This window comes from Xyrauchen texanus, chromosome 20 (assembly GCF_025860055.1).
Source record: "Xyrauchen texanus isolate HMW12.3.18 chromosome 20, RBS_HiC_50CHRs, whole genome shotgun sequence".
Taxonomy (NCBI): Eukaryota; Metazoa; Chordata; class Actinopteri; order Cypriniformes; family Catostomidae; genus Xyrauchen; species Xyrauchen texanus.
This window is the reverse complement of record NC_068295.1, coordinates 16,338,015-16,363,550: the sequence shown is the minus strand read 5'-3', so window position 1 is coordinate 16,363,550 and position 25,536 is coordinate 16,338,015. Positions and strand designations below refer to the sequence as shown.

General features: G+C 35.9%; 2 protein-coding genes across 5 annotated transcripts in view; one reads left to right on the top strand and one right to left on the bottom strand.

Annotated features, from left to right (window-relative positions):
• The window catches only part of arhgap22 (Rho GTPase activating protein 22), a 39,367-nt gene extending 31,641 nt beyond the window's left edge, over positions 1-7,726 (top strand). For all 3 annotated transcript variants that reach the window (XM_052151298.1, XM_052151296.1, XM_052151299.1), the window contains 5 exons: positions 801-933; positions 1,117-1,190; positions 1,306-1,427; positions 3,147-4,023; positions 6,141-7,726. In XM_052151298.1, coding sequence (XP_052007258.1) covers positions 801-933; positions 1,117-1,190; positions 1,306-1,427; positions 3,147-4,023; positions 6,141-6,363 — 1,429 coding nt within the window. In that variant the 3' untranslated portion in view covers positions 6,364-7,726. The remainder of the gene's footprint in view (positions 1-800; positions 934-1,116; positions 1,191-1,305; positions 1,428-3,146; positions 4,024-6,140) is intronic.
• A 276-nt stretch (positions 7,727-8,002) lies between these two features.
• Positions 8,003-25,222, bottom strand: mapk8a (mitogen-activated protein kinase 8a). 2 transcript variants are annotated; one of them, XM_052151068.1, is made up of 12 exons: positions 25,041-25,222; positions 23,061-23,229; positions 22,830-22,959; positions 22,659-22,717; positions 22,323-22,461; positions 20,527-20,692; positions 18,619-18,690; positions 17,129-17,311; positions 16,359-16,483; positions 15,163-15,226; positions 10,498-10,575; positions 8,003-10,284 (listed from the first exon to the last, which is right to left on the bottom strand). In XM_052151068.1, the coding sequence occupies exons 2-12, from the start codon at positions 23,180-23,182 to the stop codon at positions 10,139-10,141; spliced, it is 1,284 nt and encodes a 427-aa protein (XP_052007028.1). In that variant the 5' UTR covers positions 23,183-23,229; positions 25,041-25,222; the 3' UTR covers positions 8,003-10,138. The 2 variants fall into 2 exon arrangements, with proteins under 2 accessions (XP_052007028.1, XP_052007027.1); XM_052151067.1 differs by lacking the exon at positions 18,619-18,690 and adding an exon at positions 17,513-17,584.
• Between the last annotated feature and the right edge of the window lie 314 nt (positions 25,223-25,536).

The following is a 25,536-nucleotide window of genomic DNA, read 5'->3' as shown; positions in this document are numbered from 1 at the left end:
TCTTGTTCGTTTCATTTCAAATCTATTGTGGTGGTGTATAGAGCCAAAAAGATTAGAATTGTGTCGATGTCCCAGTATTTATGGCCCTGACTGTAAGACAATTATAAATGTCAAGATAATTATAATAATCATCATAATAAATAAGCCTAATAAATTCCCTTGTGTTCCCAAAAAATGCTGCCAAAGATGTGTTCTTATCGAATGTGTTTGTATTGTGTTTTGGTAATAAAGTTTATGCTGCCTAAAGAAAAGAAAATATAACTCAATTTTAGGTTCAAGGTGAACGTGCCTTGTATTAATTTATGATTTAATTACTTTCGTGTTTGTTTCTTTAATACAAAGATACCTGTATATATTAATGAACCTGCAGAGATGTGTTCAAAATGTGTAAGAGCGAACTGCTTTGTGGAAATAAAGCAAACTAAACTCACAGCACCTCACAAGATGATCGGAGATCCTTTGCAGCATTCTCATAGATTACATTATTCTTGCAAATAGCTTTCAGTCAAATTAAATAGAGAAAAAGGAGTGATAACACTTTACATGCACTTGTTCCACGAGACAGGCTTGCGCTGCACGTCTCTGAACAAACAGAGTATCAGACACGAGCATTGATGGCTTTTTAACTATTCTTAAAAATATACTGAACCGGCATCCAAAAAACAATGTAGTCTAGTTAAAAGCAATGCTGGTCTTTTCAGCAGGGTCTGCACTGGTACCAGTCTACCAGCTCTTGTCTAGTCACAATTAAATTGATGTATTTCTAAATCCCCCTGACCTGTGTTTGTGACCTCTTGCAGTAACACTGATGTACACACAGTGGCATCCCTCCTGAAGCTTTACCTCAGGGAGTTACCTGAGCCTGTGATCCCCTTCAGCAAGTATGAGGACTTTCTAACCTGTGCGCAGCTTCTACTAAAAGATGAAGAAGTGGTGAGTCTGCTTATTTGTCTGTGTTTTAGTAAGAGGTTGCAGAAGTTTCCCTGATCCAGTTTCTTATTTCACAAGAACGGTTTGAATTAAACTATGATTGTTTCGTAGAAAAAATTGCTGCACTTTTTTTCCCACCACAAATCTTGTTTTCTGGATTTCTAATGTGGCATGTGTCTTCTAAAGGGAATCTGTGAGCTTGTGAAGCAGGTGAACACTCTTCCTCAGGCTAATTATAATTTGTTAAAGTACATTTGCAAGTAAGTGAATAAACAGCATCCCAGTCAGCTTTCTTTGTGATGTTTACAATTTCTTTACTGATTTGATTGAATGATAAATTAATGTATGATGTATTATTTGCATGGTTTCATTTAGATTCTTAGATGAGGTACAGTCACACTCGAATGAGAACAAGATGAGTGTTCAGAATCTTGCAACAGTTTTTGGACCAAATATCCTTAGGCCTAAAGTGGAGGACCCTGTTTCTATGATGGAAGGTAAGAACATGCATGATACATTAAGGGTGGTCCTTGCGATTAAGGGTGGTCCTTTTACAACTAGAACATGATATCTAATACTAGACATTTAAAGGGGTCATGACATGCCTTTTTTTAATTATTTTAAAATGTTAATTGAGGTTCACTAGTAATATTATTAATATTGTTGCACAAAATAAACAGTCATAAATTTGTTTAACATGATCATTTTCCACTCTCATTATGACCCTCTGCCAGAAATGTTTGGTTTTGATGCTTTTTGTCCTTTAAGACTTAACAGTAAATGCCCAATGATATGTTGTTTTGGAGGCGGTCAGAGGCATGTCTACATGGTGTGACATCACAATATAGAGTGAGACATTTTGGCAGTTTGAGTTCTGAAACTTACTGTATGTTTTTATAAATCAATGACCTCTTATATGCCAAAAGATCAAGACAAATTTTATTCCTCATGTCATGGCCCCTTTAAAGGGATATTTCACCCAAAAATGAAAATTTTCTAATTATTTACTCAACCTCATATCATCCCAGTTGTGTATGAATTTCTTTCTTCAGCCGAACACAAACAAAGGTTTTTTGAAAAATAATATAAACATTAAACATTGAGACATTTGTAGCTCCAAAAATTAACATAAAGGAAAAACAAAAGTAATCCATATGACTCCAGTGGTTAAATCAATGTCTACAGAAGCTATATGATAGACATATATGAGAAACAGATAAAGATTTAAGTCCTTTTAGCTCTAAAGCTCCACTTTCACTTTCACTGTCAACAAGTAAAAATGTGGTGCCTGTTTAGTTTTACTTTCACATGTGAAAGTAATAATGAAAGTGGAGATGTATAGTAGAAAAAAATTACTTAAATATTGATCTGTTTCTTACCCACACCTATCATATCACTTTTGAAGAAATTGATTTAACCACTGGAGTCATATGGATAATATGGATTTTATGTTTCCTTTATGTGATTTTTGGAGCTACAAATGTCTGATCACCATTCAATTGCATTGTATGGACCTACAGAGCTGAAATATTCTTCTAAAAATCTTTGTTTGTGTTCTGCTGAAGAAAGAAAAACATAAACATCTGGGATGGCATGAGAGTGAGTAAATAATGAGAGAATTTGCATTTTGGGTGAACTGTCCCTATAACATTTAAAAGTGCAACAAATCATACAGTATAACATTGGTTTCAGTTGATGGGTCATGGCTCAAAAATGAACAGCAGAGAAAAAAAGTGAAATCAAAATAATAAAATGATCAGTATATAGCAGCTAAATAGTCTTATTAACTTTATAAAGAAATGTAGAAAATGCCTCCCATGTCTTTTATTGTTTATAGTATGTCAAAAGCTGTGCGTCCAATCAAACTTGAAGGTATATAAATTATTGTGTTACTCAGGCCAAATTAGACATATGCCAACATGGACAGGTGACTTCCTTGAAAACCATGAACGAAACCATAAAAAGATATACTGTATAGAAACCAATTATTCAAACATTAAAGACAATGTAAAAGAAAACAAAACAAAAAATACATTTTCCTTATTAGCCTATGCCATAATTTTGTTGGCCCCATTAATTGCAATATTAGTACATTTCAATATTTGATTTTAAGGACATTTGTTCACTTATTTGTGATTAAATAATTTTGGTACTGTGTTGGGTCCTCACTTGATGTCCAATTTAATATCTGATTTGAGAACCTCTTGTCTTGTCAGGAACCTCTCAGGTCCAGCACTTGATGACCATGTTGATCAGTGAACATGAGAGACTGTATGTTGGGACTGAGGGAGATGTTTCCTCTGAGCAGACAGGAAGCTGTCCACGGGGCAGGGTGGAGTGGATCTCGAAGGAGGAGACTTTGAACTGCCCATCATCAACTCAGACCTCCCAAATGGAAGAGAGTGTGTCTGGCAGTGCCATATCTTTGGATATCAATGCAGGTGCCCCGACCACTGCCAAAGTGACACCTCAGGGAAGATCTGGGGTGAGCCCCAGCAAGCAGGCGAAATCTCTTCCCTCCTGGAAGTACTCATTCAAGAGTGGAGGGGTTCGTGCCCAGCCCGCAAAAATTGGGGGCTCGTCTGTGGACGTATCCAGCCTGCCCAGCACTGGTAACTGGTTAATAAACGGGCTTTCTTCTCTGCGTAGTCATCGGCGTACATCTTCAGGAGAACGCATGGGCAAGGATTCAGCTCTGTCACACCGTCTGTCCACTTATGACAACGTGACCTCATCTAGTCTCAGCGTGCCCAGTGTTGCAAGCACGCCCTGGTCCATGTCCTCCTGTGAGATCTTAGTGGCGGACTCGGTGGGCAGCGACCCCTCAGGATTGAACTCTATGAAGGCTGAATGGTCAGTTGGAGGGTCTTTTCAAGGACAAAGGGAGGACAGGAGTTCAGAGGTCACAGACAGCAGTGAAGCACTGGGAATGTGTGTAAGCAGTGCAGGTTGCAGTGAGAATGGGTATCTAGAAGATGTGGCGAACATCACAGGAGATACTGAAAATAGCACGACAGCACTTAACAGCCTGGTAACAGAGCTAAAAGATGAGTTGAAGAAACAGAAGTTCAACTATGAATCACGATTACTGAAGTAAGTTTGAAAGCCACGGTCAATTAATAATATAAGGGAAACCAGACTAGCTGTCACACGGGATGATTTGGAATCAAAAATCCAATTGGCAATTATGTGTTTTCATTAGCAGAGGTTTTTTTATGTTGGTTTCAAACACCTAGTTCAAAACCCTCTTAAAAAAAATTACCTTTGTAATTTAGCTATTTACAGAGCAAACATGATCAAACCCCACTGACACATTAAGGCAAGGGTCATCTATATTATGAAGGCAGACTTTTACCAAATGGTTTTAATGTGTTATTAGGACAAAGATATTTGTCGTATAGTATATACATACTGTATATAAATACATGTATATACACCGGCAGCCAAAAGTTTGGAATAATGTACAGATTTTGCTCTTATGGGAAAAACTCTTATACCAAAGTGCCATTCAACTGATCACAATGTATAGTCAGGACATTAATAATGTGAAAAATTACTATAATAATTAAAAAAATCCTCCACGTGCAGCAATGACACTTTTGCAGATCCATGGCATTCTAGCTGTCATTTTGTCCAGATACTTAGGTGACATTTCACCCCACACTTCCTGTAGCACTTGCCATAGATGTGGCTGTCTTGCCTGGCACTTCTCACACACCTTACAGTCTAGCTGATCCAACAAAAACTTAATGGGGTTAAGATCCATAACACTCTTTTCCAGTGATCTGTTGTCCAATGTCTGTTTCTTTGCCCATTCTAACCTTTTCTTTTTGATTTTCTGTTTCAAAAGTGGCTTTTTCTTTGCAATTCATCCAATAAGGCCTGCACCCCTGAGTGTTCTCTTTACTGTTGTACATGAAACTGGTGTTGAGTTGGTACAATTCAATGAAGCTGTCAGCTGAGGACATGTATTTCTCAAACCTAGAGACTGTATGAAACAGTTCATATTTTTCTTTTTTTTTTCTTTTTTGGCAATTTCAAGCATTGTATAGCCTTCATTCCTCAAAACAGTGATTGCCTGATACGTTTCTAGAGAAAAAGCAGTTTCTTTTTTGCCATTTTTGACCTAATATTGACCTTAAGACATGCCAGTCTATTACATACTGTGGCAACTCAAAAACAAACACCAATACAATGGTAAGCTTCATTTAACGAATCAAATAGCTTTCAGCAGTGTTTGACATAATGGCAATTGATTTTCTAGTACCAAATTAGAAATTTAGCAAGATTATTCAAGTATAAGGTGTTGGAATGATGGCTGCAGGAAATGGAGTCTGTCTAGATTTGATAAAAAATGACTTTTTTCATATAGTGATGGTGCTGTTTTTTTTACATCAGTGATGACTTGACTAACTTTGTGATCAGTTGAATGCCACTTTGATGAATAAAAGTACCAATTTCCTTCTGAAACAGCAAAATCTATACATTATTCCAAACTTTTGGCTGCCAGTGTATGCATATATACAGTGCATCTGGAAAGTATTCACAGCGCTTCACTTTTTCCACATTTGGTTATGTTACAGCCTTATTCCAAAATGGATGAAATTCATTATTTTCCTCAAAATTATATCATGTGCAAAAAGACTTGAGGCTGTAATTGGTGCCAAATGTGCTTCAATAAAGTATTGAGCAAAGGCTGTGAATACTTATATACATGTGATTTTTTTTTTTTTTTTCATTTTTTATTTTTAATAAATTTGCAAAGATTTCAAACAAACTCCTTTCACATTGTCATTATGGGGGTATTGTTTGCAGAGTATTGAGGAAAATAATGAATTTGGAATAAGGCTGTAACATAACAAAATGTGGAAAAAGTGAAGCGCTGTGAATACTCTGGAGACACACACACACACACACACACACACACACAGAGAAATTCTTAAATTCATGTAAATTTTTCAGTTAAACTTCCCCTCAGATTTTTATGATGAATACAAATGCAAACTAAAAGTATTTTCACTCCGACTTTTGGATCCTAGTGTATTTGTAATTAATTGTCATAGAGCAAAGTTTACTTTTTGTAATCTAATGACATTTTAAAATGATTATTAATTACATGGTTTTTAATGTAATCTGTTATTGCATTCCCTGCAATCTTATTCTGTTGTAATGTAATTTGATTAATAATATATATAATTTATTCTTCTAAGGCTTGAGGGATCATGCATAGCTCTGCATAACCAGATAGAGAGACTAGAGGATGAGTTAGACCAGGAGAAGAAAAAGTATTGCATGTTGGAAATTAAACTTCGCAACTCCCAGCGGGCCAGTGAGGACGCAGAGAACCGGAACTGTTTACTTCAACGCGAGATGGAGGTGTTCTTTTCCACTTTGGGAGATCTAACCTTGGGAACAAGGACAAGCAAAAATTGACTGGCCCTCTGATGATACAGTTCTCCTTATTTAACACTGAGAGACTGTGTTGTAGATAGCAATAGAATTTTGAAATCTCTTTGCTCATGCATCATGAGTTTTCAGAGGTAATTTTGTGCTGTTTTGTTGCAGCTATTATCATGTCGCCCTGAACCACAAGGTGAAAAACAAAATGTACTAGGTGACATTTTTTTTGTGCCTATGAATTTCTTTCTCTGAAAATAATAATAATAATAATTTCTCTGAACTTTTTTCTCTCAGAATTTTTTTCCTCAAGAGGCAACACATGAAAAAAAATTATTGATAGCTAACAAATCAGCATGTGGTACCAACCTCGGCCACTAGGTGCCACTATCAGTAAGTACATTTTGTAGGACATAGGCACAGGAAGGCACTAAGACACCTACAACATTTTTTATAAAATAATAATAATCACCTTGTGAAGTTTTTCACCTTGAGGTTCAAGGCTTCCATACTTTCCATTTGATCTTCAGTCTTAAGTTTATTGTACGGTTCAATTATTGACAGTCATTACATAAATAACATGCACAGTTAATACCAAAGCATGACGTTCCTGATCGGCGTGTTTGAAATATTTGCCCTTCAAAAAGGCAGGTGATTACAATGCCAATTTATTTTAATGCATGTTATGAAATAAATCCTGCTGAATTGTCTCTTGGGGTGCTTGAAGTTCTCCAAACCCCCCTTTATTTTTAGTCTATATTATTTAATACTTCTCATTATTTAAAAGCTGCATCATATCACACTGTGCCTGACACTATCAAACGCAGACAATGGCAAGTCATTGATGGCTCATTTAGACTGTTACACAATCAGACTAAACAGACAAATCTTTTTAGCGTATCCCTTTATTGTAAGTAAAAATGCACTATGGAAATTGTTTTTTCCTGTATTAGATAAGATGACATTGTAGCCATAATATGTCAAAACTTGTCCAAAGTTATTAAAAAAACTTTGAAATCATCATGATAAGATTATTTCGGCTGGAAGATTGCCAAGTCTAGTATTTATTAAAGCTTTTTAATAAATTTATTAATGTAAACCTAGAACTATTTCTCAGGTGGTGTTTTTCAAAACACTCAATGAATAAGTGTCTTTATATAAAAAAGGACTGAACAAAGGCTGACATATACAGTACTTGAAGTAAAAAGAAAGAGTTTTTTTTTTTTTTTAAGTGTGCACATATGTTCTTGTGGTCCTTTTTCCTGATTATTGATTCTTGTATGCAGAAAGTGCCAAAATAGAGGTCCTAAGGAAATGGACATTGACCCGATTTCATTTAAAATGAAAACTGATTAAAGTCAATGAAATAAATGTACCATTGTGAACAAAACTGTGCAATGTAGTGACTATGATGTACTTAGAAAATAATAAACAACTGTGATGAGTGACGTACAACTAAATATCATACTGACTAATAACACATTGCTGTGGAAATTAAGTATACATTTTCAAAAACTAGCTTAGATTTTCAAGGATTTAAAAACATACATCTTATGTGATGTGTAGAAAGCAAAAAATGTCCACTGTCAAATACAATATTATACATGAATAACTTTTTGGAAATTAGGGACAATGTTGTGAAAATTATGACACACTAAGCAAACCAATTTTCCAATCGTTTATTTCGGTTTTCCAGTTGTTACGATGTTAACACAGTTGAATATCAGTGCATTCTAATGAGGTGGTAATATGCTAACCCTACAAAACTGCATCAGTTTGAGAAATCTAATAAACTCGGAACCATAATCTTTTTGTTTATATATACTTAATATTAAATGCCAAGCAGGCCATGCAAGATTCTGTACTGCCCGCTGTTGAAACTGGGGATGAGATACTTTTCTCTCCCTTTCATCAATTTCTTTTCCTGGAAAAAGCAAAACATGGACAGAATTCTTCCAAACCTTTGAACTTAAATGTCGAGTCTGAAATAAGATAATGACATTTTCAGCTTTGAACAGAAGCTGAAGAGTGTTTACAAGTATTTTCACTCAAAGTATACACACACACACACACACACACACACACACACACACACACACACACACACATGCAGAACATTCTCACAGATTCACACTTACAAACTCTACAGACACTTAAATATTTCTAACACATCACCTTACAAGCACATCTTAATAAACTGATTAAGCAAAATAATCGATACAGTAATACTTCTAAAAATGTGAGCTGTATGGCATCAGTGTGAGGTAGTTCAGACTCGACTCTCAAACATTATCAGCTGTTCCATGCCTAAAATGAACCACATGAGAAGCTTCTGTTCTTGTAGCTCAGGCTTCCCATGCAAGTATGTACAGTGGGGATAAATATCATTGTCACTGTTAAGAGCACTTCCAAAATACAAACAAAAATAAAACACAAAACTATATAAAGTATTAGCAAAATTGTATTTTCTTACCCTGTGTGCAGGTAAAAATAAATAAAACTTCAGGTCTATTCGACGTTCTTGCTCACATTAAAAAACAAATGTATCTTAATCTTTCGTCAAATATTGTGTAGAGATCCAAAGTTGTCAATATCACAAGTAACAATGCACACACATAGTCCTCAATACAGTAGCTCACGTACATTTACAGCACGTTACATGCCATTAAAGACTTTCCATTCTGACGGGGAATAAAAAAGAAAGACACTAACAAAGTGTAACTATGTGGAAATAAATTATTTCCAAATTTGGTTCATTTCACTGTTATGTACCATTACTGTAATGGAATATGCTAGAAATGAACCAATGCAGACACTTTTGTCTGTTTTCAATCATTTGGTGTAAAAAATAAAATTAAAAAAAGAAAGAAAATAGGAAAATCTACCAGCTTTGTGAATTGTTGATCCAAAAGTCACAAACCTAACCTGTTTATCTTATAAACTGGACTGTATATAAAGGAAAAAATTGCATTACTGAGACAATCACTGTACAGCTATTATTGATCAGTGTTTGACCCATATGTAGATTTTGTAGGGGGTAAACACAAATGATAAAAAGGTGCTGAAATCCTAGATAAATCTAGAATAATTGGAACAAGGAACATCAGAAACATACACAGAAGAACGTCACATTTCACAGTAAACAAGGAAATTAACCAGCAGCAAAAATATTCCTGAAAAAACTAAATGCAGCCTGACATAAAACAATATACATATAAAAATATTTTTAATGTTGTGAGTGATTATATCTAAATGAAAGTGCACAAAAAGTAAAATGCGTTGCGTGCAAAAATGGAAAACATTAGCCAGAAAAAGCCACCTTTAGCAAGTTATACCAAAATGTACTTAAATAACTGTACTATGCCAATATCATTTTGTGCAACATGATTGTGTATTTTAAAAAAACTATTGTGGATTTGTTTCTAAGGATTTCCATGTCCTAATATGACCAGGAAAACAAAACAAAAAAAAACACACAAAAATGGAAAATAAATTAATTTGAGAAAATATATTAGCAATTCAATCTTTACAGATTACCTTCCAAAATCACTCTACAACATCATGACAAAATACTCTAGCTGTAGCTTATAAAAGAAGAGATTTGTTAAGGAGCTCCAAATATCTTACTATCATTGGCTAAGCCTGTTGGGGCTTTGCATTAAAAATGTCGCTAAAAAGATAAAAATGTGTAATAATTTACAGCATCTAGAGAAGAACTCAAAAAAGCCATACCCGACCTGAAATAAAGAATTAGACTGGCCTAAATCTGATACCATGCAACACACACAGAATCTCCAGGGGAAGGTGATAGTCATCTGCAGCAGCTCAAAGGTCCCACGGAGGCCTCCAGGCTGCTGTCTGTGTCTGAGGTCATGGTGGGCTCTGTGGACATGGAGGAGACGTCATTGATAGAGGAGGATGAGGAGGGCTGGGGTGAGCCATTGATCACTGCTGCACCTGTGCTATGTGAAACAGTCAGTCAGATTGCCTGCACATTATATGCAATTATATGCTAATGAGAGGACAGCCTCCATATAAATATGGAAATGTGTGATGAAAACAGTGAATATTCTTCTTAAATCACAAACATCAACTAGTGAATAAAAAATATCAACATAAGCAAATGGATCTTAAAATCTTTTCTGTTTAAGAGAAACATGTCTAACTAACCTAGAGGGGATGGCTGACCTCGAACCACACCGTTCTTCAGTAGCTCCTCCCACTCCAGCACTTCTTTATAGATCAATACTGAGGAAGAAAAAATAAAAAGACATGAGAGAGAGAGGACATGATAGATGTGTTTCTCTTCACCACAATTGGAGAAGTTGAGAAAAGCATCAATATGGCAACAAAACAATGAACTAAAATCTTTTTCACACTTGCCAGCAAACAATTGAAAACAATCGAAATTAGGAGTAAAGGAAGTAAAAAGAAAATAGTTCAATCTGACTGGTTTGACAAAGAATGTAAAATGTCAAGAATAGAAAAGAACTAGGATTGTTATCAAATAAAAAAAACAGAGACCCTGCAAACCAACAAACACAAAAAGTTACTGCTAAAAAGCAAAAGAGCTGAACGTATGACAACAAAGCTCAATAAGCTTGAGGAAGCAGTTGCTCAAAATGTATTCTGGGAATTATGGAACAATTTAAATAAATCCAAAAAAAGAACAACAAATCCCCATCTGTGACCCAAACACCTGGACAGAACATTTTGGAAACCTTTATACACAAAGTGAACTAAACCCCACCCAAACAAATATGACCTGACAACTACAACTAGAATACACATTAAAGGGTCAATTAAATCATTTGGATATCCCATATCACTAAAGGAAATCTGTGGGAAAAAAATCTAATCCCTCAAAAATAAAAAAATAAATCTAGCGCATCAGATGGAGATGTTGAAACATGGCAGCCCCAAACTGAATGAGGCCATTCTCAAATCATTAAATTTGCTCTTAGAATCAGGACACTTTCCTGAGAATTGGAAAGAAAATCAAAACACACCAGTCTTCAAACAAGGTGACATATTGAACCCAAACAACTACAGGGGCATTTCAATAAGCAGCAACCATGGCAAACTATTCTGTTGCATTATGAATGACAGATTAACCAAATATCTCCAAGAAAACAAGACTTTAAACAACTGTCAAATTGGATTCAAAACAGAGAACAAGTGATCATTTCTACACACATTCTGCATTCACACAAGCTGCATGCACACTGCCAGCTTCTTTGTCGCTGCATGTCGCCAGTGGCTGGCAGTTAGGTCGCAAGTGGTGTGTATGGAGAGTCTAAACAGCACAGTTTCTTTACAATTAATATTATTATTAAAGTATTAGGATCACGTGAGCTCTACCATCTTCTCTAGTATTGGCTGTCCCTCCCGAAAGTCACCCATCATTTGCATTGCATTTAAAAATTTCTCAACTTTGTCGCATCACTGGATACACCCACATCCGGTCACCAATGGATGCCATCGCTCATGTTGCCGGAAGTCATCAGCTCTCATTGAAAATTAATTAGATGAATTGTTTTGTCGCTGCGTGTTGCTGGCAGTGTGATCGCAGCTTTATACACAAACATGTCCACCAAACAAAACAAGGAAAAATATTTGGTTGCTTCATTGACTTGGATTCAGTTTGGTAAAACGGACTCTTCCTAAAACTGATTCAGAGTGGAATAGGAGGAAAGGTTTATGATTTAATTAAGGACATTTACAAAGGCAACAAATGCTGCTTTATAATACACAAAAAAAGAGCGGAATATTTCAGTCTAAATAAGGGGGTTCATCAAAGCTGCAGCCTAAGCACAACTTTATTTTATATTTATATCAATTAATTGGCAACAATGCTTCAAAACACTTCTAGTCCTGGACTTAATCTAGAGAACAGAGAAATCAAATGTCTTCTATATGTAGACAAATGACTGCTGCTCTCATCTACAGAAGATGGATTACGTGAAAGCCTCTCAATTCTAGAAAATTACTGTAGAAACTGGGCTTACCAATAAACATGGACAAGTCTAAAGTCATAATTTTTCAAAAGAAAAATGGTCTTTAAGACTATTATATCTTTATATTTTTATATGAGAGAGAGGGGCTATTAAAGTAGTTGGGGAAGCTACTTTAAACCTGAAGTGTAGAATTTCTGCAACAAAAGCATCACCAAATGAATTTGCAAAATGTTCAAACATTTACAAATACACACTCTGTTCAGCTGTGAAAAAACAGATAGTCCCGCCCTAAACTCACACCATTGGTTGAGCCAATATTGATCAATGTTTTAAAGCACCTTCAGGTAAATCAGCATATGAACATTTACTTACAGTTGTCTCAACATTTTAAGCTGGTACAGGAGAAAGAATTTTAGCATCAGCTTTTATGAGTAGCTTGTAACTTAGCTACAGTCAAGCTAGCCTTAAATGTAGCTAACAACATTGAAGCTACTTAAGAGGACATAGAACTATCAGGTTATATTTAATCCTGCAATCAGAATAGATATATATCTGTCAGAAAAACAATGAGGATCTTACTAAACACAACTAGAAAGCACTAATTAATATAACAGAGTCAGAAGAAGTGATGAAAAGAAGCATTTCACAAAATAGTAAAAAAAAACGTCTAGGTTATGTATGTAACCTCCGTTCCCCGATGGAGGGAACGAGACGTTGTGTCAGAGAAGCTACACTAGGGGTCTCTCTTGAGTGCCGATATTCACCTCTGAACTATGAAAAAAGGCCAATGAGAGTTGGCAGCCAGTATTTGCATGTCTAGATAATTTTTATACAATTGTATTGGTTTAATAATAAGTTTATACAAAATAAAAACTGTAAAATCTGTTCAGATGATACTTCTTAAAAAATATCTATTAAACAAGTCTCTGTATAAAAACGATGTTTGATTGTTCTAAAAGTTTTACAATTCAGTAGAATGTGCTTGATGGTCATAGGGGTTTGGCAAGGTATACATATGGGAGGATCTTAACCAGTCAGTAAAAACGCATGGGTTAGTCTTGAATGCCCAGTCGGCATCTGGTAAACACTATTTGGTCATGCCTAGATTAAACATTTTGAGTGCAATTTCTTTGGAGCCTGGGGTTTATTTCGAATAATTTATTGCTGTCGCACTCATTCCATTCTGATTGCCACTTATTGGTGATATACGAGTTTATTAATGGCCTGAGGTCAGAGGGTGGTATCAGACATTCTGAGATCTCCAAGTTTAATGAACCTTACGGCCAGTTTCAGACGCCTATTCTGGAGGGAAGGTTCACCGGCTTCTATATAAAGGCTTTGAATGGGGCTTGTTCTGAAGGCTCCAAGAGCTAGACGTATTCCCTGGTGGTGTATTGTATCAAGTGTTTGAATGTATGACTTCCTTGCCTGATCATACCCAATACTCCCGTAATCCAGTCGGGATCTGATTAATGTTCTGTAGAGGCATAAAAGAACGGTAGCATCTGCACCCCATTTTGTATTGGCCCAGACTTTTAAAATATTCATTGTATTAAACAAAATGCTCAACATCTTCATATGTGGGATAAAGGTGAATTTATTATCACAGACAAGGTCTAAGAATTTGAAGTCCTTCACTACTTTAATGGGTTCTCTCTCCATACTCAACTCTGGGTCGGGATGTAAGGATCGGAGAAGGCAAAAGTGCATACATATGGTCTTTGTTTTGGAGAATCTGAATCCATTCTTTATTGACCAGTCGTTTATTTTATTTATGCAAAGTTGTGGCTGAACTCTGGTATTTACGCTGTCAGTCATATTGGTTCTGATTTGTTGTTGCTTTAGTATCTGAAGCACGAGCTGTAAAGGCACAGCCCTCATCCGGAAAAGGGGTGGGGAACAGCAGCTCATTTGCATTTAAAGAGACACACGAATTCAGCATGTTTTTGATTCCACTCAAAAAGAGGGATTTATGACATGGTATAATAAATGATCCGTGGGGTATTTTGAGCTGAAACTTCACAGACACATTCTGGTGACACCTGAGACTTATATTACATCTTGTAAAAAGGGGCATAATAGGTCTCCTTTAAAATAACACCTATTTTGCTTAGATCAAGCAAGTGGTTATTAATGCTTTACATAATTCTTATTATTTTGTATGTTTTCTGCAGGGAGTGTCCCCTACTAGCCCAGTCACAGCTCAGTTCAATAAATCCTTCAATCAATTAAAAAAACATAAATGTTTTAAATTGGTTAAAAAAAGTCATAATTGACATGACAAAAAAATCTAATAAAATTTATTGGGATAATATATGCAATATGACAGATTTATTAACAGTCTTAGTGGTCCGGTCACTTTTGACCAGGAACACAAAAGATGTTAGCACAAATGAACACAATACAAGGGTTACGAGAGATGACGATTAAAGACAGTGTGTTTGATTTGAGTTGTCAATTTACATTTCTACACATTGGAAAATGTAGCTTGTTACTGGTTGTTTTGAAAACAGCTGAGCTACTGTCACGCTACTGAAAAATTTAGTTTAGTGACACTTCTACTTTTAGTTACTCTTGAACACTCAATGGACAGATAAAGAACTGTCATGGAAACTGGCAAGCTTTAAGTTGAACAGCACATGCTCTTCTCCAAGAGTTGAACGAAATATCAATCTTTCTAATTTAAGCAACTGCCGTCAGACATTTAAACATGCAGAGGGGCCTATTAACACTATTCCATTAGGTGACTACAGCAGACAAGATTTCAAATGCGTGTGCAACGGGCAAATGATGTTCAAAAACCTTGGGCACTTTTCTTTGCATTAGATTTCAGTCAGTGAACTTTAAAGGTAGCAACAAAAAAAAATGTAAAAGCTACCTTTCCACTCCTCCACCGTGTGTTCTCTCTCATCGAGCTGTTTGTCTGTGATCAGAGGAGATGGCTGCAGAGAGACAGAACATCAGTTACCAAATCAAATCATTTGTTGAATACTTGCTAATCGGAAGTCCTTTCAGTCTAAAACCATCAGCTTCTGTGAAATGAATTTGCCAGAGCTTTAGTCTCCATCATTAAAGGAGTAGTTCACCCAAAAATTTTAATTATCTTATTTTCTTACCCTCATGCCATCCAAGATGTGTATAAATTTCTTTCTTCTGCAGAACTCAAGCAAAGGTTTTATAAGAATATCTCTGCTTTGTAGGTCCATACAATGCAAGTGAATGGTGACCAGAACTTTGAAGCTCCAAAAATCGCAAAGGCAATATAAAAGTAATCCATTCTATTCCAGTGGTTTAATCTCCATCTTCAGAAGCAATATGATAGGTGTGGGTGAGAAATAGATCAATATTTAAGTCCTTTTTCCCCAAAAATCTCCACTTTGAAAACGTGAAAGTGGAGATTTATAGTAAAAAATAAGAACTTAAATATTGATCTGTTTCTCACCCACACACATTATATAACATCTGAAGATAGATTTAACCACTGGAGTCTTATGGATTACTTTAAAGTGGCCTTTGAGATTTTTGGAGCTTCAAAGTTCTGGTCACCATTCACTTGCATTGTATGGACCTACAGAGCGGAGAAATTCTTCTAAAAATCTGCTTGTGGTCCGCAGAAGAAAAAAATTATACACATCTAGGATGGCATGAGGGTGAGTAAATGATGAGAGGATTTTGATTTATGGGTGAAATATCCCTTTTAAACCACTATGGAATACAAATTGGTGTTTTGGAAATATTAGTACATGTCTATCAAATTTGAAGTATATGTTAGTAAACACCAAAAAGTAATCTTCAGCAGATTAATGCTTTAAAATACCATTATCTTCCAGAAAACAGACCAAGAATATCGATGCCTCATCTTACACTACATAAGAAATACGTCAACACAGTAATGAAAATTCACGCTCATCATAGATTTCATGGGGTCTTTAACTTTTGCCACCTTTTTAAAAAGCTCTCAAAGGTACAAAGGCCTTATAATTTACAAGGACTTGAAATAACAATGAGCTAGATGCCAGCATGCATAATTGACAGCAATCGATCGGTAGTCTCTGTGCATGCGCATAAGCTTACCGCTTCCACTTCAGTTGGGTCGTACCACACATTAATGTAGGGGTGCTGCAGAGCTACATCCACAGAGATTCGTTTGGATGAGTCTATCACCAGCATTTTAGACAGCAAATCCCGTGCCTGGCTTGCTGCAGAACAAATTACATCCAGCGCAGAGAGTTAATTGGAGCTGCTATGTGCTCAAGTGACCTTGACATGTCACCTCAATCACAGTAGACCAATCAGGCCACTTCAGTCTGAATGCACTCTGAATGGTGAATTAGGTTGGTGGGTAGTTGAAGCATAATGTGTTAATAGTCCTTTTTTTTTTTTTAAATCAACAAAGATTTTAGGTAAAAATTTATGTGAATGTATAAGGGACTGTGTATATCTTAGGTCCTGTAACTAGTCACCACTTCATAACATTTTTAATCACCATTTTTGCCTTCACTGGTTAATTTTACATGGTCAAGCGGTGAGTCAAATAATTTTATTTAAGTAGCCTACAAATATTCCATGTAGTGTCTCAATTAATATGATTACACAAAAGCTGCATGCAAAATAGTTATAGAATAATTGGAAAAAATTTTTTTAAAACATCCATAGTAAAGCATGTCAACACTACATGTCAACTACCCAAATATGTGAGTCAGTTGAGTGAGGGACGAAATCTGTCATATTATCTGTCATATGCATTTATACACCAAATTTGCAAGCACAGATTGCACAGCTGCTCAGAGTACAAAAAAGCTACAGAATATAATGAAACCCAGTTAAACATTAAGCAGTTGTACCTTTCAGTTTATTATTTTCTGAATCAGCAGGGAATAGGACATCAGGGAACAGTTTCTCAAAGCTGTATCCAGTATAGCGTGGTCTGTTCTCAACGTAGGTCCGCACAGATTGGTTGAGTTTCATCAGGAAATCTTGCGATGGTGTTCCAAGCTGCTCTATGACTTTGTTCCACTGATCAATATCTTCACACATTAGAGGTTAAGAAAATGTACATATTCTTATAATTTCTCAAATGAGCTTGCAGGCTTACTACAAATATTTTACATTGCACCACTTCACTTTAGAGGTCCATGCCCTAAAAAAATATTGAACTTTTTGCATGAAATATAATGAAATGTAAAGTAATAGAGAATGGATGACAAAAAACAGACAGGTAAGGATACGATCAGTACCTGGAAACAACACACTACCTCTGACCATTTCAGCCATGATACATCCAACAGACCACACATCAACTGAAAAATGAAATGAAAGTGAAATTAGCATGCAACACAAAGCTTAAACAATTAAAAAGACAAAATGAAGTGCAAACTAGGTGGCAAAAATCATGTAAGTCATGCAGAATCTGCCATGTCTAGCAGGTAAAGTCAGGCATGTGCGATTTTAGAAATTAGCAAGATGACACACTGAACAGTCACTGATGAGGGAACACAGAAGTAACACAGATATGTTGATCCCAAAACAGATCTATTGATTAACCGGAAACATTCTCCATAAAGCATTACAGGCTGACCATTTACACTCGTGACTCATCAAACTTGTTTTAGCACTGAGAATTAATTATTTGTGCAATAAATCTATTTTTAAGCAGGTGTCTAAATTCTGATGTAGGCCTTTGTAGAATTACTCCCTTTGCTCTAAAACCTAACTTGACCAAAACCAAGAACAAAACCTTCAGATCTTATATAAGTGCAACAGGCTCAGTACTTATGACTTATTTTAGAATATGAAACCAAGTCAATTTCAGACCCTTATCATTAAGGTAGGGAGCAGAACAAAATGTCTAGAATTGCTGGATGAGTGTCAAAACAAAAAGGACCAACAAGAAGATGGCCATTAAGTGAAAAACCTAGGGTCCTTCCTAGATAAGAGATTCAAAACCAACTCTTGTGGTGTTCACTAAAGGTAAAACCAAATGTTCCTGAATTAGCCAGAGATGTGTCAAGATGGTTCAAAGAACCAGTCAAGCCAAGCTGCCACATCATTGAAATAAATGGAATTAAATATACCAGCAAATAGAAAGGTATTTGATGTCAGCTTTAGCCAAAACAACCGATTACTGCATGATGAACACACAGCATGCATAACAAAGACCATAATGAAATAATACAATATATGGATTCTTCAAACACACAAAGGAATACAGTACATTTAGCGCAGCATGTGCTGCATGCCTCTTCCTTGTGAACAAAATGACGTATTCTCAAAATGACAACAGACATCCAGGGGTCATTGATATATTTTATTTACTCGTATTCCTCAAGGATACAGTCCCTCCCTGGAAAAAGGATTTTATGACGGACCATTTCTGCCAAAATGCAGCCCACAGACCAAATGTCCACTAAGCGTGTGCAGCAGAGGAAAAGAGAGAAAACAGATAAGCAGGAAGTCAGGGGGTGTTAGTATTTTTTGCACTATTGCATAAGCGCTTGCATTGTTCATAAAAAAAAATCAAATGTGAAATATGAGTCATAACTCATGCTCATACAGTGGTGCTTTCACTTACAAAGCAGCACAATTGCCCCATCCTCCCCATAAACTATTTCTAACATTATTGTTCCTATTCGTATAATTCCTGTTACTCCTATTTATAGAAGTATTATAATGACAAATTTCTAAAAAGCAGGCTGAATTGTACTAATTGAAAAATAAATGCATTGCAATACAGTGCCTGCATTTTTGGAGGATGCAATTTCATATGGTTGTATATTTCAGCTGTGAATATTTAAATTTAAAATTATGCACAAAATTTCATCATTTAACATTCAATAATAAATACTTTCCAAAATTCAGTTCCAAAAAAATCTGTTTTTTTATTAATTTCATCTTTATTATTCAACAGGTAATATTCTGTCCATTATATTTTGCTTTGCAAATTTACCTCTAAAATATCAGTGGTTAAAATTCAGTTGGAAATTCAACCTTGTAAATCCTGGCACTACATGACAAGCAGTAGAGTGCAGATGCACAATCTTGACTCTCTGTTACTAGGCTTCATCACTTGGTGGTGCAATCAAATTTTAACCATTGACATTTTAGAGGTAAATTTGCAAAGAAAAATATAAATGGACCAAATATTACCAGTTGAATAATAAAGATGAAATCTTAAAAAAATAAACTACATTTTTTTAACTGAATGTTGGTAGGTGAATATTTATTACTGAATTTTTAATTCTGAAATTGTGTGCAAAATGTTTTAAGGGAGAGTTTACCCAAAAATGAACTTTTCTCATTTACTCACCCTCATGCCATACCAGATGTATATGCCTTTCATTCTTCTGCTGAATACAAACAAAGATTTTTGAAGAATATATCAGCTCTGTAGGTCCATACAATGCAAGTGAATAGTGATCATACCTTTGTAGCTCAAAAAACATATAAAGAAAATGTAAAATGAATCCATATCTTCGGAAGCTATATGATAGGTGTGGGTGAGAAAATGTAAAAACAATTAAAAACTAAACAGTCAACACATGTGGCTTTCAGATGTAAAAGTGAAAGTTGGCATTTACAGTAAAAAAAAAAAAAAAAAAAAGGACTTGCATTTTGTTCGGTTTCTCACTCACACCTACATTATCGCTTCTAAGATATGGATTTAACCACTGGATTCATATGTATTATTTTTACATTTCCTTTATGTGATTTTTGAAGCTTCAAAGGTCTGATCACCATTAACTTGTATTGTATGGACCTACAGAGCTGAAATATACTACTAAAAATCTTTATTTGTGTTCTGCTGAAGAAAGAAAGTCATACATGGCTGGGATGACATGAGGGTGAGTAAATGATGAGAAACATTTTTGGGTGAACTATCCCTTAAAACATAATAAAAAAATAAATCATTATATATTAATAATAAAAAAGAAATAATGCAATACGTGGTTACATGAGTCCTTTAAGTTAGACTGGGATACTATTCAGATTAAAAATGAATCATTAGGGTCCATGTAAACACAGCTAAAGAAAATTGTTTTCAAATAAACAAATATAATTCCTAACCATCCTAAGCCCTGAACACGTTTTTGGTGCTGAAACCACAAAGCAGTTAGTGTAAGGAAAGCATAAGAGGGGCCAATAAAAGTGTTAAATGAAACCTGCAACATAAGAATGATATTAGCCGTTAAGCATGCATAGGATATGCCAACTAGGCATTCTGCAGCCTCTCAGCAGCACTGACCATTGGCTTGATAACCCATTCCCAGGATGACTTCAGGGGCTCTGTAGTAACGTGTCACCACATATGGTGTCATCAGCAAACCCGTGGCGGCTGTCCTGGCCAGACCAAAATCGAGGATCTTCAGGGTACAGTCTGACTTCACTACTATGTTACTGGGCTTCAGATCCTATAAAAAAAAAAAACATGGGACAGTACATTAGTCAGTTTTGCATTTAACAAATTATTGTTTTGTTTTTTTACTGCAATTGTTCCAATGAACCTATATGTAACAAGTCCTGTGACCGCTGCATTTAAGAAACAGGTAACATTTCTGGATGAATGCAAATGTCAAAATGTAGGGAGTCTTAAGTATAAGCTTATCATAAGGACTCCATGAATAATTGTTGATATAACTGTCATCAGCTGTTTTATACTGTGTGGGCTTTAGAAAGGTTTATACCAGTCAGCTAAAGCAGTTACTATTTTTGGTTTCACTTAGGCACTGTCTAATTAAAAATTTATCAAAAACACAGCTATTGCACAGATCAATGTGTAATAGAATACATGCGTGCAAAAGGTACTTGTTATGCATGCCAGTGTCAGAAATTCACTTTTACATACACAAGGGGCAATATGTGCCCCCTGGATTTCAGGGGCATTTTTTTACCTTTATGAATGCATATTTTGTTAAAACATAAAAAGTGTTTATGTCAAATAAATCAATTTAATCAAGTTATTAATACACATTTTCAAAATTGAGAATTTATCACTTCTTACCCTAAGAATTAAATCAACATCCAACTCAAATGTTATGCCATAATATACATAACTAAGGCTATAATAGAATAATAAGATAATAGACAATATCAGATGTTATCAATTAAAAAAAGAAGAATTCATAACCAAGGCAGTTTTGCCCCCATATTTTGGATTTCAGGGCAAATTTCTGACCCTGTGCATGCTTCCTATTGTGCTAAACCTCTAAAATGTGTTGTGTAACCTGTGATTTTGTCTTTAAATGTTATTATAATTTTGGCATTTATTGTAATGTATATGGTACATATTAAGCATCATGTTTATAATGCTGAATTTTTCAAAATGTTCTTCTATTTATTGAATTTAATTTGGCACGCTCTTTGTATGGTTAGATGTTGATTTTCTGACTGCGAATACACCCCAGCTTCCCACATGGGATAAGTAAAGTACCCATTTATTCCAGGAGCTAAACAGTAAAAACAAATGTACTGTCATTTCCTTTTCATTGTTTCATAAATATGTCTTGCCACATTTTTAACCTTGAACAAAAATGACTTGGATGAAAGGATCTGTCTGAGATTAATGGATTTGAGTGACACTATTTGTATTCATGTGGGCTAAAGCTTGATTAACCACAGTTACGGTAAAATTATAATATTGGATGAGCAAAGGTTGCTCTTAATGCGAAATAACCTTGTACAATAAGATTCATTGTAGTACAGATGCAGTTACATAAAAGTCTCTCGTCACATCTGTACAAAAAGAATGTATCATATAAGACAGAGGTAAAGTCAAGGTGATCCAGGACTAGAGGAGTGCGATGTTTACTGAGGATCACTTGATCGCTTTCCTCCTGTCCCCTCTCAACAGCGCAATGCAGTCCACAGCAGCAGCTGCAGTCAGGCAGGCAGAGGACTGGCTTTTTGTAATCAGCCCATGGGGATGAAAACCCTCCCCTCCCTCACCTTAACTGATTAAGCTTTTCGCCGTCAGTGCAACCTTGGCTGCGTATGGCAGTGTTTTTGTTTAGACGGAGAGACTGTAGGCTAAAGTGTACAGACCCTGTGGATGATCCCCGCTGAGTGGAGGTGTTTTATTCCGCACAGCATCTGGTACAGCAGATAGGACAGCCGCTCGTGGTCCAGCTCCATCTGAATGACTTGGCAGAGGTTGGCATCCATCAGCTCCATTACTAGGTAACTGTCGTTGGGGAAGGGCGGGAAGGGGAGGGGCCAAAAGGGGTGTAATGGGGGTAAGAGAGAGAAAGAAAGAGGGGGGGGTTGTAAGAGAAAGGGGGGGCTTTCATCTGGGGTCTTACTTTTTTCCACTGAATGATATAAAAACACAAGCTGCTTCCTCAATATGTATTCTGCACTATTACATTTAAGAGTACTCACACATCTTGGAATTCTTCTAATGATTTTTGGGGTGTGAAAACATTTAAGAGGCCTATGATCTGGGAATGCAAAGAAGACAGAAGAATTAGTGGGCTTGTACCTTGCTGGATGGGTGATTGGTAAAAGTTTCCCACTGTATGCAACATGTTATGACCTATTTTGGACACTTACATTTTTATGGTTGACACACTTCATAAGCACCAGCTCCCTGTATGCACGCTTAGCATGAGTCTGATTCTGAAAAGGCCTGCTAAGTTTCTTTATAGCCACGTTTCGTTCAAGGTTGTGGTCATACGATGAGCTGAAAGAGAAAAGGATGTACAGAACAGATGAAAAGATGTGACGACTGTGTAAAGTCCTTGATTTGAGTAGGATATGTGGAATCGGTGCTCTCGAACATACCAGACTATTCCCTGAGCGCCTGATCCAATAGGTCTTAGATTCTGATACCGCTTCAACACTGTGAATGTTGAATCTCCAACATCTACACTGTAGAATTCCTTTTCTCGCTTATTTTTGTTCATGGTGAAGTCGATATCTGAGCATCCGAATGAGGCAGAGTTTAATGAACCTTGACCAAAACAAAACAAAGTGGAAAGAAATAAATCAAAATTTACTATAATACTGAAAGATGATGTCTGCAATTGTTGTGATGCCTCTAGCCTAAAACATCATATTTTAGGAGGGTGCATTATCTTTTTTCCTGGCACAGCAGAATAATGTGAAAGGGCAGCACAGAGTGGTCCAGAGCCTTTTTTTATTTGGCTCTAAGCTTTATCTCTGTGCCATGAAAAAAGAAAGTAAATATAGCATACAGCTGTTTGAAACACACAAACACAGAAAAGGGGGAGTCATTCACCACAAAGCATCTGTATAATGAGTACAGCAGCATCCTAATGGCTCTTAACTAGTTAATAAAAAAAGAACCGCAGTACAAACAGCATGACCCACTTCCACAGGAACATGCTTCCAAATTTTTGGTTGAACATTATTTCATCATATGGCATTATACCATGGACAGTTTTATTCTGACATGCCACACAGAACCGAAAAAGTAACAATTTGCAGTGATGAGAGGAAGTAGCATTGAATCTGTATGAACATGAATGCAAGGACAAATGGCAGTTTAGATCCATAGCAACAGAGAGAGACTTTAGGAGAGATTTTGCCAAAATCTGATTAATGGACAACCCTAGATCATGAGTTAGAGAGTGTAATATCATATGGTACAGAATGTGTGCAGTCAAGCTATTTAAAAATGTATTTACACACTTCTTTGATACAAAGGCAATTTTGAAGCTGTAATTTAAACAATTACTTATGAATTCTAGGCATGCACAGAGCCAAACTAGTTCATCATGTAAAACAATTTCTAAATCAGATCTTAACAATGGCTAAGACTAGAGACACCCAGGTGGTTTCATCAAAACACTGTTTTGATACAGTATAGGATGACATTAATTGGAGATAAATCTTGTAGTGAATCTATTCTTCTTGAGGGGCAAAAAAAGGTTGCATGACAACTATTCAGCTAAACAGATTGCAAAGAAAAATTTGAATAATTTCAAACCACAAATCCTAATATGTATCACAGTGTATTGCAATAAAAATAAAATATCTAAAAAGAAAACAACTGCTTTAAAAGTGTATCAGCCAGTGTACATTGGCTAGAGAAGAAGAACTGGCAGAATTGTGTGGTTGTTTGTAATATGCCAAACAATTAGATTTAACTCTATGCAAGCTCAATTCAACACATAATTTTTTTATTATTATTATTGTTATAATTGTGACGATTTTACTCATCCAACAGACAGATATAATGGGCAAATTCTGCCAAGTAGTTATAAAGCAGCATGCTGGCAATTCGTTTAGAAGTCATATTTAAAATATTTTCATTCAAGATATATATATACACTCAAGATGAATACGACTGTATGTATACAATGAATAACCTGGATTGTCCTATACAATTTCCCCTAGTCTTGAACAGTGATCAGCAAACATGGCTTATAGGCTACAATCAGAAATAAACCAATAGCTAATACAAGCCACATTCACATGTTATAGATCATTTGTTAATAAAATATAAGGTTCCTGATCAATGTCTTTCCAGAGCACACATACGAAGAACAGAACGATTACAGTGGGTGGATGGTAATGCGAGCAGTTTGTCAAATAACATTGCAACCGATCTCACCTAACCTACGGAGCCCTGGTCATTTTTCATTCGCTACATTTCAGAGACACATTGTATCCTCAACATTCCAAACAGCGACAGTTATTGATTCAACGGAAACAAAAATCAGCTGTGATGTATGCAGACACCCTCCCCCACAGCGAAACAATACAGGCTTTAAAACCACCTTTAAAACGCTCGCTTACCTGCTGCGATTGAAATATCAACAGCACTCTCTGTATCCTTAAAGCCACTTAAATAACCAGACTCTTCAGAAATTATGCGGTGAAGGCTGTATCGATTATTAATAGCTCTTATTCTCCCGGTGGTTTCCACATGACTTCAACGAATTGAAAGCGATTTCTTCCACTGGCAGCAGGCCTCGCGTGCGCTGCAGACGACATGCGCTCTACGTCACCAAACCCCCACGCTTCCGTACAATCACACCGGTCTATACATAGATATTACAGATAGATTTCTTTTTATTTCTTTATTTCTTTCTGTATATCCGAATGCACATGCAGAGACTGATGCTCAATCTAATGTCTAAATGAGGTTCAACAGTTCAACAATACTGAGCTAGATTATAATGTTAATGTAATCCTTTCATGGTTCTATAGCCTAGAGACCATTGAAAAAACTTTGATTATTTTGTTTCATCATTTAACATCGAACAATTGTACAGTAGGTAAGTGTTTATTT

Coding starts and splice junctions, on each gene's coding strand:
- mapk8a (XM_052151068.1), bottom strand. CDS start 23,182: ATGAACAAAAATAAGCGAGAAAAGGAATTCTACAGTGTAGATGTTGGA. Junction 22,718..22,829: donor AGTGTGTCAACCATAAAAAT/GTAAGTGTCCAA, acceptor TTGCATTCCCAG/ATCATAGGCCTCTTAAATGT. Junction 22,462..22,658: donor TTAGAAGAATTCCAAGATGT/GTGAGTACTCTT, acceptor CCCCAACGACAG/TTACCTAGTAATGGAGCTGA.